A 12,549-nucleotide genomic window follows, 5' to 3' on the forward strand; every position below is an offset into this window, starting at 1 on the left:
ACTATAATAGTGAGAAATTTTACACAGATCGCAATTAAATAATTAATTTATCCGATTTCACACTATTATAGTGTTAAAATTTTACACATTTTCAAATTAAACAACGTTGTTGAAAATTTTTCAACTATAATAGTGGTAATTTTCAATCACGGGACAATAAATTACCAAATTATTGTGCACTTTTTTTTAAACATTTTTAAATTAAACAACTAAAATGGTCGATTTTGCACAATTGTAGTAGTAAAATTTTACACGTTTTTTTACTGTGTAGATATGAAACTTAAACTTTGAGGAAGAGAGGGTTAAAAATTGGGGGTCAGAAAAAAAACACTTTTTCTGACTTCTTGGACCAAAACATAACTTTTGAAAGCCAGGAAAAAGATTTCTTGGAACATCGGTGTCCCTATCGTCCTTAAAAAATTAATCTTCTTAACAATCAACAAACCGGAAACTTTGAAAATAATCCATATTTCAATAGAAAATATGTTTTTTCATATAGCCTAATTAAAATTTTTAGATTTTTATTGATAAATCGAGATATTCTTTTTAGGATTTACGAAAGAGGATACTTGGATCCTAAAATACAGCAGACTCGAAAACTCGGGATTTCGCCTAGAATTTTTGTAACTGCGGGACATTCGGGACGACGGGATTTTTTTTTTAATCTTCATTTTTCTTTTCTTTGCAATAAGCAATACGATAAGGCATTGGATCAGAGATAGAATGACATGAAGAATTTTTGGTGCCAAATTGACGAGTTTATCTATTGATTTCCAGAAATGTTCAGGGTTCCATTTCTACGATGAAGCATCACACTATCTACGGAATCTCGGGATATTCGGCTATCAGGATTTCAAGACTCCGGATATATTCGAGGTCTCGGGATTTCCAGACTCAGGGATATATGGGGCCCCTGAATATTCGAGGTATCGGGATAATCGAAGTGCCGAAATTTCGGAACCTCGGAATATTCAGGATTTCGGGATCTTGTAACTCCGGGATATTTGGAATCCCGAGATATTCGGGGTATTGGGATTTCGGAACCCCGGGATAATCGAAGTGCCGAGATTTCGTCAACTCGGGATATTCGAGGTCTCGGGATTTCCTGACTCCGCTATATTTGGACCCCTGAATATACGGAAGTGTCGAGCTTTCGGAACCTCGAGATATTCAGGGTCTTGAGATCTTAGGACTCCACGATATTTTGAACCCCGATATATTCGGAGTATCGGAATTTGGAGACCCCGGGATATTCCAGATTCCGAGATTTCAGAACCGTATGATATTCGAGTTAAAGTGGTACAGCCAAATTTTCTTGAATGCCACGCCCATTTGAACATTATGCTTGCGCTCAAAGCTCTCATTTTTAACCCTCGCCTTGTAAAATTGTTTAACGTGCTGGGAAATGCATAAAGATTGCAAATCATTCAGCGAAAATTGCAATAATTTCGCTCCATACACACGAGGGGCGTGGCCTATTTTTTAATAAGAACTTGCTGATCTCTATCTGATTAATTACTGAGTTCATGCTTGAGTTCATAGGGCTTTGTAAACTTAACTGCAGATACATTTTATTAATAAATTGGTGTTTTCTATGCAGTTTGCTCAACTTTAGATAGACATAGCTACTGAAATGGGCGTGACTTAAAATTATTATGGGCGGGATTTCTTTTGGAAGTCAAGCTCTACATTTCTGTAAAATAACTATTTTTCACATTTTCCAACAAGGTTTTATTTTCTGAAAATTTATATCCGAGATACAGTGAGAGTAAAGCTTCAATAGAGTCACTGAAATTAGGCAAAATCAGCACCAAACTCAATTACACTAATCTTTACTATTGGCCTCTATTGCACTCTAGTTAATTTATCAGCATTTTATGCTATTCTATAGAACTGAGGCCAGAAGCACAGTTGGACCTAAATAGTTAAATAAAAGAAATTGCACTTGGAGAGAAAATTAAACTGTTTTGCTACAATTTATTACTCGTAAATTCAAGCAATAAAATATTCCTAGCTACTCCAAGAAAAGAAATAAGCTCATTTTTGGCAAATTAGTCCATTTTCTCAACAAGTATGTATATATATATTTAGGAAATATTTTACAAATTCCCATTGGTATCATATATATATAGTTTATAATTGCTGAAACATTGCCAATTTGTTCAAGTGTAAAAAGGAAGAAATAGAGAGAAAAAAAATTGGGAAAAAACTTACATATTTTTGCTGCTCAGACGCTTTACGAGTTTATTGCTCATGTAGAATTTCGACTTTTTGTCACTCTGTTCACTGCTTTTCTGTGCTGACACTCGTACTTTTTCCTTGTCATGCTTCTTCCGCAGACTTTCCAATTTTTTCTCCATCTCAGCCCGCTTTTCCCGTATCAATTTGTGTTCCAGGATCTTTCCCAATGGTTCAGCCACAATTGCATCAGCTTCTGTAGCTTCAGCAGATTTACTGGAACTCGATATTGACTGATCTATCGAAGTCTGTTGGATCACAGATGAGGAAACACTTGTGCTGGACACAGCAGTTGCACTCGTCACCTGTAAACTTCCACTTGCCGCTGAGGTATTGAAGGAGACATCGGAATCCCCATCAGCGAGTATTTCAACACTCAATGATGCAGATGGTGCAATGCTGATCCGATGTTTTGGACTCCCAGAAACACCTTCGCACACTTTAAGCTCTTTCTTGGGACCTAATACCGGCATTAGGAAAGAATGACAAAAGGCAAAATTGTCTCTTTATAGGGTCAGGGTTCAAGAAGAGGATTTTGTGTGATAATTGAGAAAATCTTACAACTATTTGGAACATCATCCTCTGCTGTGGGCTCCATATCTTCCGTCAAAACAGCCAACTGTTCAGCGCGTTTCTCCAATTCACTCTGATACTTAATTGGATTAGCAAGAGCCTCAGCAAAGTCCGATAATCCATCTGGAACATAATCCTGCAGATGAAAGAAAACACACACACAAATGCATACTCTGAATATTGAGCGAGAAAATAGAGATTTATGTTCGAGCTAGGAGAAAAACAAGTAAGAAATTTAATATAATTTAAAGTGGATGAGATTTTTAATTAGGGTCAACTAGAAATGTACAAAAAACTTGTACCAGAAGTATGATAAAAACCTTATTGGAAGTATAGGAAACCGACCCCACCCCTGCTTAAAACTTAGACATATAAATTGGTATAACTCTTTCGTATTTTTTGGGACTCTGAGAACCCAAAGAAGTATACGACTTTTCTATGAAAAACAATGTTTTTAGACTATTTAGAATCGATAAAAATGCAATTCTTGTGGATTATTACAAACTATAAGGATTTCCAAATGTAAGATATTTTTTGTAGGACCTCAATTAATTCCTGAGCTTAGATATTTTTGATTAAAAAATGGCGAAATTAGCTTGCAGCATATGCTGCGGTCCGGAAAGAGATAAACGATAAGCAACAAGAATATTCATCATAATCGGTATAGCAAGGAATCAGACCAAAATATCTTCGAAAATTGCAATAATAAAGCAGTAGGGGAGACTGGGGCAAAAAGTCACAAATTGAAAAATTCAAAATTCAATATCTTCCAAGGTAAAAAAGATAGCGGCTCAATTTTTTTCTATAGATAGCTTCCATAGACCTTCTTCAATGTCGTAAGTTTCTTAAAATTCCAACAAGGAATTTAGAAAATATAAAATATCGAAATTTTCAGCCCTATTTTTGAAATATTTTCCTTGCAGAAAATAACAATTATTACCTACTTATTTTCCAAAATTGATGCACTGGTGAATATTTTCTAAATAATTTAGATTCTTTGAATACGAATCCGCTATCTATTTTAGAATTTCACAAAGGTTCTTTTCTTCAGAAATCCTTTTATTAAAAATGGCCACTTGGGGTAAAAAGTAACAAAAGGTAAGGAGCAAAAAGTAACTAAAAAGTGAAGCAATTTCTGATGTCTTGTGGCGAAAAGAAACATCATTATCATGTCTCGCCGCTTGTTGTTTGTATTGGTCAAACGATTTGCAGTCTTTTGTGTGTTTTTTTTCTAAAATATCTTGAAAAGCGCTTTTCTCGTTTTCTCATTTACTCGCAAAGAAAACGGTGTTTTACAAAGGTGTAGATGAATAAATTTTCTATGAAAATATGTCCTCTAGGTATTTTTTCAAATTTACGGAAGCCCGTAATGAAGCGTATCATAATATGACAACACCCCTTGTCTGGTATACACTATTTGCTCCAGCATTTTTGAAAATTTTCACAAAATTACCTTTCAGAAATCGGCTCGATAAACGTATTTCCTTACAAAATAGATGAAAATTACTTTCACAAAGTTGTTGAGCGGTAAATTTCCTAGAAAACTGCGCTAATTAGAAATTTTTGAAGCGCTCGAGCAACTTGTAAAAAAAATAAAATATCCGTTTTGTGACTTTTTGCCCCAGTTTCCCCTAATCAAATTTTAAATTTAATAATTTGTTAAATTGTAATAAAAAAGTTTAGGCCTCTACACATTGGGATCATTTTTCGTCAAAAATTGCATTTTTTACAGAATTTTAACGTTTCCATCTACAACAGTGCAAGAAATTTTATTCAAAAATGCAATTTTTGACAAAAATTTATACCAATGTGTATAGGCCTTTATGTACATATACACGATTTTTTTTGGATATGTTTTCGAGGTTGTCCAGGCAGGCATTTCATCTATATACGAAAATACGATTGAACCATTCCTAATAGCGGTTTTTCAAGGTCAAAGATTAAAAAAGCTCTAGAGAGCGTATTTCTTAACCGAATAGTATAAAATTTAAGCTCCTTGGAAAGGTTTTGAAGTTCCTGATAAGCCTGAACCGATTTGAATCGGTTCTCTACCGGTAGTGAACCACTTCGAGAGAGTTCGTGGACTTCGAGCAGTTAAAAGATGTGCAAAAGCTTTCCAGACTTTGCAAAATGTTTGAACGCATGACATAAGTGTAATACCTCAAATATATATAGTTTACCGGTTCACAATCGCTTTAAAAAGATTCATAGATCACACGAAACAGTCCCCAAAATAATTTAGGAGTAATAAATTTTAGGCTGGGCCTTAGAAGAGCTTTCGATCAGTACCAAATTTAAGGACCCCGATCCTCCTGACCCGAGCTATAAGGAAGGATCCAAAAAAAAATTCTTAAAATGGCCATAACTCCGGTTCTAATTATTAAAATTTAGAAAATGAACTAGGAATGCTTTTATTAAAAGCAAAAAATTCAATTTTCTAAGTTAAATAACTCAAAAACTGCATTGTGTATTGGGCTCAAATTTTAGTATGTTGTAGCCGAAGATTATACCTATCAAACAGAAAAATACTAAAGTCGATCGATAACCCCTGACCCGAGCTATAAGGGGTCAAATGTGAAAATTTTGGTATATGTGTTCGTCTCCACAGATGGCTCTGCGATAGCGTTAAAATTCAAACTCATTTTTTTAGACTGTTGCAGTCTAGGCTACGAAGTTTACAAAAAGTGCCGTAGGTTTGCTGTGGTTATAATAGAACCTGAGATATGAGGGGTCAAAGTTCACGAAATTCAATTAAATTAAATTAAAGGTCTCGCAAAGCACTACAACTTTCTAGAAATTTGAACTTCGTAGGATCAACGCCAGGGCTGCCAAAGTCGAAAAACCAATTTTCATTTTACATAAACTCAATTATCTCGACTCTTGCTCAATTGATTTTGATGATTACTTCGGCATAATTGTAGAGGACATTTACATATGTCTATATTTCGTCCAAACATAATTTTTTTGCTCAATGTCACCTGTCCGATTTTGTTGTTTTAGTATAAAAAAAATGTTTAAACAATAACGGTGCTGATACGATCGCTTTTACTTGACTACGTTATTTAAAATAAAGGTTTAAAAGAGAATTCTTACAAAATTCAATTATTCTTTGATATTTTCGTAGTTCTTCACATGGACGAAATGCTTGCTGTGGTGAAAACGTGCTCCAAAATAAATAAATAGATTTATCTCGGTTATTAAGCAACCGATAAGATCAAGTTTTGGGGCAAAATTATAGGGGAGAATCTGGTATATATTCCAATAATCTTTCTGTCAGTTCATTTACATCCTAGATATTTTAATTTAAATAAAAAATTTTTAATTTTGCAAAAGTTTAATTCCAATTTTCTGTATAATATCTTTCATCTTTAGTTCCAAAGCGAAATTGTATGCAATCCTAGTTTGCTCACGTTAAGAATCTCACCTAAATTGATCTAAGTTTATCTGTTCATTTCGTGTAATGGTCGCGATTGCAAAAAAAATCCCATATGAATTTAAGTGGAAGTATGAGGAGGTGGATTTAACTCCGCAGGCATCCTGCCAGGGGCTTAAAGCGGTAAAAGTTACATAGGGAAGCCACAGCAGAGAATTTGGATGCTTATCATGGCTGTTTTTCTAACAATTTAATGATCATATTTAAATAAGATGTTTGTTAAATTTCAATTGAAATGCGTAATTAATATTATGTATTTTACTGCTCGAACTCAAAGAGGGAGCAGTTATATAATCGACTTTTTTTCAACTTGTCTCTGTTCTGGAGCATAAACGGTAAGAGATATCAACTTCCAGTCTTCGATGACCCCCCTCTATCCCCCCTCTATCCCCCCAAAAACCATGTTTTTTTGGTTTTTCTCAAAATTGGTCCAAGCTTTTTCAATGATTTTTGGATATGTTTTAGAGCCGGTCCAGGCTAACATTTCGCCTAAACATACCTATGACCGGAAAATTCGCCATTTTTAATTATTGTAGGTCAAAGATCAACCACTTTGGAGGGTCCATTTTTCAACCGATTTGGTTAAATTTGAATTTCTTTGAATGTTATTGCAATTTCGAACCCGGCTGCATCGGTCTTCATCGGTAACGAACCGGTTAAATTATCGATTTTTTGATTTTCAAATGCTTTTGTGATTTATGAATCAATTTGATCTCTAGTAGATCAGTGATACCAAAAGATTATGCAAAAGAACTAATTCACGGTGAGCTCTATCTCGTGAATTCGAGCATTCCGCAAAGCTAGGACGCTTTGCCATCTCTTTTTTGATCATATTTAAATAAGATGTTTGTTAAATTTTAATTGATATGCATAATTAATATTATGTATTTTTTCTACCACTCAATGTTAAAAGGAGTCTCCAAAGAAGGGATCTTAGAGAATGGATGGGTATGTTCGATATACATCAATAAATAATTTAAATTTGATTTCGATCACTGCCATATAAAGATTTAAAGTGACAATCTTGTGATTAAACTTTAAATGACCTGATTTGCGGCATTTTGTAATCCGTGAAACCTTAATCATGCCTCCTCTCTAATTATTAAGTCTCACTAATAATTTTCATCTATGTGGTTAAGAGGGTTAAGACCAGAGAATCTCATCTAATTGATGCTTTCATCAACAAATACCGTAAGGAGAAAATAGTTTATCATGAAGGAAGTTATTTGATGGAAAATTAGTGTTATCTATTTGGTTAAGCTACCATATATTTTGGCTAAAATACAGATGAAATAATTCATTGTCAGCCTCAAGCATGTTCTGAGTCTATAGATAATTGAAGGGCTTTTATTGAATTTAGTGGTTAAAGCAAATACCATACCTTAACAACAATGCAGAGAAATAGAGAAGCCAAGCCGAGTGGTTGACCCAATTCAGTCCGAAGAGCCAAATGACGAAATCCCGGACATAGCCCTATGACAGGAAGAACACGATGACCAATAAATTTACCCCCCTCTTCGTATGCAGTGATCCGAACGCACGCCAATTCGGGAAGAACAACCTAAAGGTAAGAAAAGATAGTCCAAAAATAGAAAGATTTTATCATTCATGTCATGGATTCTAACAAGTCAAACATCCCAAAGCTCATCCTCACATAAAAAAAAATATGGGAAGAAATACAAGCACAAAGTAAAGGATACAAGACCTTTTTGAAGACAAATGGCTCCTCATCGTAGACAGGATTAATTCCATTGTCTCGGACTATTTTTGTGCGAAACTTTTTCCTCACAGTGTCCGCCGGTAAACCATACATATCCACCTCAACGTATGTTCCCACCTTCTTGTCACTGAGAAATTGACCAGACAGCACTGTTATCGACACCGTGCCAGCTATGATACCATCAACCTACGGAATGTCAGCGAAAAAGAAAGAAACCTAAAGTTCAGAACGAAAAATGGAATCCCAAATCAATTTTCGCAACGTGCAAATAGGAATTCTTCATTGAGAGAATTCAATATCGTCAAAATTCAGCAGGACATCCAAGAATTTCTAGGTCCTTTTTTTCCTTTCTCTTCACAAGAGATCATTGAATGAACAACTGTTGATTGGATCATCAGGTATCAGACACAAGAATTTGTAACTGTTTCACCCGAAAAAATACTCCACTAGGAATAACTATTTTCCAAGTGGATGCATTCAACATTCAATTCACTTTTCACTGGTGGGTCGTCAAAGATGTTCGGGAGTAATTTGTCTAAATCTTGTTTCAAGTTTTTAAATATTATTAAAAGCAAATTCAAAATTGCAAATTATTGTGCAGTATTTAAGATTTAAATTAGAAGATTAGTATTTTCCTAAAACTCATTTTGTTGCAATTAAAGCGTTTTAGCAAATTTGATTCATTTAGGGTAAAATGAGATAATTTGAAACCATTTACAATTTGGCACATTTGAGATTTTCTCACAGTTTTAGAGATTCAAAGGGAAGAAATCTATTTTCTTTTCTTCTTAATCATCTTTTTCTTCTATTTTGTGGTCTTTGTTTTCTCTTTGCTTATCTAAAACAGTGAGAAAATCTCAAGTGTCTCAAATTGTAAATGGTTCCAAATTACCTCATTTTACCCTACATATTTCACTGACAAAGGATTTGAGTACTTCTTCGGGATTTTCTGGATCCATAAACACTTTTGAAGCATTCTCAGATTTGAGAATCATTTGTCAAGTAATTGAAAAGGCGTTCTTTCCGGAGGCAGTCAAAATCCTGAAAACCAAATTCCGAAACCCTAAATTCCTAACGCTAAAATTCCGAAAGGGCCATAATCCCGAAAGCCAAAATCCCGAAAAGCTAATGTCCCAAAAGCCAAAATCCCGAAAAGCCAAATTCCCGAAAAACCAAATCTCAAAAGCCAAATCTCAAAAAGCCAAAATCCTGAAAACGAAAATCCCGAAATCCAAGATCCCGAACGCTAAAATTCCGAAAGGGCCATAATCCCGAAAACCAAAATTTTTGTTCAAAAATTTTGTTCAAAATCGTCAAAGGAATGAAAATATATGGAGGATAATCTATAGAATAATTTCCCAAGATACAGAGAATTTCCCTTTGCCTCCAATAAGTACGAGTGCAATCGTTGAAGTAGCTATGACACTTTTAAGAATTCAGGATTTTAGCTTTCGGGATTTTGACTTTCGGGATTTTGACTTTCAGGATTTTAACTTTCGGGATTTTGGCTTTCGGGATTTTGGTTATCGGGATTTTAGCTTTCGGGATTTTGGCGTTCGGGATTTTGGCTTTCGCGATTTTGACTTTTCAAACCGTCAAAATCCACAAAGGATTTTGACCGAAACACGTTCTCTTTATGTGTCACCCCTTAAAAGGATAATTTAAATTTAGGATTTTGGCATTCCGTAATTCGAATCATTCGGGATTTTAGCCCCTTCAAAATTCTTACGCAATCTAAATTTCGATCCAATCAGGATTTTGTCTGAGACCCCATTCAAAGACGCAATTTCTAAGCAGAACTTTTGTAAATCAAAGTGTACAAAATTTTTGATTTTTTTTAACTTAAAATTTAATTTTGATTAAAAACCAAAAAATTAGGAATCTGTTTAAAGTTTTGGAAAGTTAATATAAGGGCAGAAGAAATTACTGTGATGCTTTGAATTTAAAAATAACTAAAGTCCATTTTAAACTTTTTGTCAAAATATTTCTTTTCTAAAATATGAAATTCGATGACAGTTGTCGAACACCGAAAAATAAATTTGAATTATTATGGCTCTGGCACACCTTTTAGATCAGGAAAATTTCATGAAGTCGAAATTCGAAGCCCTTTCTTTCTCACATATTTTGCATATGACTATCTCATTCTTTCGCATACCAAATTCGTTTAAGCTAAATTGAATTTAGAGTGATGTTTAAGAGAAGACGAAGAATGCGAGAAAATGAGATAGACATATGCAAAACATGAGAGAAAGAAAGGGATCCGAATTTCGACTTGATGAAATTTTCCTGATTTAAAAGGTGTGCTGGAGCCATTATGAATTTTTATTGGTCGTTTTCATATCAAATCACTCGAAAATGAAATCGAGTGTAGTTTATTTAAAAAATGCATATACACAATTCTTTTAAAAATAGTTTTGAATAGAATCAAATAATGATATAACTTCCAAAAAATCAGAAATGACGTTTTCGTTTTACAAAATTTTTTTTTAAGTTACACTTTGCAAAAAAAGAATTTTAAGAACATCCAAAAAGTTTTGATTACCTTATTACATTTTTGGATTTTCAAAATAATTTTACAAAATGTAAAATTAATTTAAATTTCTTTAAGAAAATCCCTCCCAAAAGCAATTTTTGCAAAATTATCATAACGACGAACCTTGAAATTTATATTTAACAAAAAAAAATGACAAATATGAATCAATATTAGGGGAAAGTATGCCCATGTTTTGTGCGGTCCCAAGCTTCATAATGACTAAATTTTTCCTATGTTTTTCATTAAATTTGACCCATTGCGCCTATATTTTAAAAACTAGAGGAAAGTGTCTTGTTTTTAAGTCTTCAGTGTCTTGTTCTTCTTGCGAAGTCTCATTTATTCAGAAACATAGGAAAAAATTTAATTGTGGTAAAACTTGGGAGCGTGCAAAGCATGGGCACGTTTTTAAGTTTGCATTTTCTTCAACAGTTATAGTGAAAAATAGTCAACATTTTTTAGAACAATTGAAAAAAAAATTAAAAGTTAAAACTTTACTGTACGAACTTCCAATATAACCCAACAGCTTTAAAAACCAGAATTTTCAATCAGAAGGATACAGAATGTAAACTATGAAAAACATCTTTCCAACCGCACCAGTGTCAATCAAAATATTTCTCACTCCCTCTTTTCTATCTACAATCCCACATTCCACCCCATTTCTTTCCCTCGCACCATCAGAGATTTTTTCTCTCCCTAAAGCCTCCCCAAAAAAACCCTTGTTGAAAAGAAATGTAAAGAAAGAAGCTTACAGTGCTCTCGGCGAAGGGATCGAGACGCCTATCTGTTCTGCGCATAAACTCCGGCTTCAACAGGTACCCACATCGGTGATTGTACTCGAAAATGCCCTGATTGAGCTGCATGGCCAGATCGAGAGTTTGGTAGTTGAGAGCCACCAGCTGGCAGCCGGCATTCCAAAAAAGCTGCGGCATGAAGTTGGAACTATCGAAGCGTGTTCCAGCTGGATACACCCGAGACAATTGGTGTTTGTTGTAGTTCACAAACTCAATTGGACGCTCCTTCAGTAATGTTGTAGCTTGCTTCTCATCAAACGATGACATCTCATAGTAACGATTTTTTTCTGGCACAGTTTAATTTTTCACAGTTAGAGATACATTGAATGTCGGATGACATGGAGGAAAGAAAGGAGAAAAATTAATTGCTATATGTATTCTTTATAGTGTTGGAAAAGTTTGTGAAAGAAACTTCTGTTCTGTTTAAGCAAGAAAATTTTATAGTAGAGAGCTTTGAGCTATGGAAGTAGGGTGAGACAGCAATTGTCGTAACTTTTTTAAACTTTTCTTTAATCATATTTCTCCGCACTAAAGATTTTATTTACGATTTAAAGAGATGACAGAAAGAATCACAATTTATGTAATAAAAGATAACATTTTAGACAATATTAACACTGTAAAAAATTTAAACAAATTATTGGCTGGATACTGAGGACGACGGTGGATGCTATTTATTCAAATAAAACCTTCTGAAAGATCTTTATTAAGATCTTTATTATTTAGAGTTTAGATGTAAGAAGAACCTGAAGCAAAATGTGGCTAAATGGATATTTTATTTTATCACAAGGTCGCAGAATACCTTACAGATATTCTGTTAGCACATTCTTAGAGGAATCTTACTGCTCTACTACATACTACAAAGGACCCTTCTTTTAAATATATTTTTACGGCAGAAAACGTATCAAATATGATTCAAAATTCATTAGAAGACCTATATTCTGCATGAGAAGTGAAGATTGTGGACGATTCACTTAAATTTTGAACGGATAAATCATGAGACTCTGCCTCACACTAATGAAAAGAAAGACAAATGGAATTGAGAATTTACTGTAGGGGAAAGTGCCCATGCTTGATACCATGGGAAGCTTCGTAATGACAAAATTTTCTATGTTTCACAATATATATGTGACTCATCGCAACCAAATTTTAAAAACTATGAGAAAGTGGTCAGTTTTTAAAATATATTGCGGAGTCACTTTTATTGAGAAACATAGAAAAAAATTAGTCATTACGGAGCTTCCAATGGTATCAAGCATGGGCA

General features: G+C 34.1%; 1 protein-coding gene across 23 annotated transcripts in view; it reads right to left on the bottom strand.

The window, feature by feature from the left end:
- The window catches only part of LOC129807149 (1-phosphatidylinositol 4,5-bisphosphate phosphodiesterase classes I and II), a 204,609-nt gene that overhangs the window by 17,120 nt on the left and 174,940 nt on the right, over window positions 1-12,549 (bottom strand). For all 23 annotated transcript variants that reach the window (XM_055856221.1, XM_055856232.1, XM_055856210.1 and 20 more), the window contains exons 13-17: window positions 11,247-11,575; window positions 7,950-8,150; window positions 7,626-7,805; window positions 2,800-2,947; window positions 2,215-2,698 (exon numbers count right to left, since the gene is read on the bottom strand). In XM_055856221.1, the coding sequence (XP_055712196.1) occupies window positions 2,215-2,698; window positions 2,800-2,947; window positions 7,626-7,805; window positions 7,950-8,150; window positions 11,247-11,575 (1,342 nt within the window). The remainder of the gene's footprint in view (window positions 1-2,214; window positions 2,699-2,799; window positions 2,948-7,625; window positions 7,806-7,949; window positions 8,151-11,246; window positions 11,576-12,549) is intronic.

Source organism: Phlebotomus papatasi, chromosome 3, assembly GCF_024763615.1.
Source record: "Phlebotomus papatasi isolate M1 chromosome 3, Ppap_2.1, whole genome shotgun sequence".
In the NCBI taxonomy this organism is placed as follows: domain Eukaryota; kingdom Metazoa; phylum Arthropoda; class Insecta; order Diptera; family Psychodidae; genus Phlebotomus; species Phlebotomus papatasi.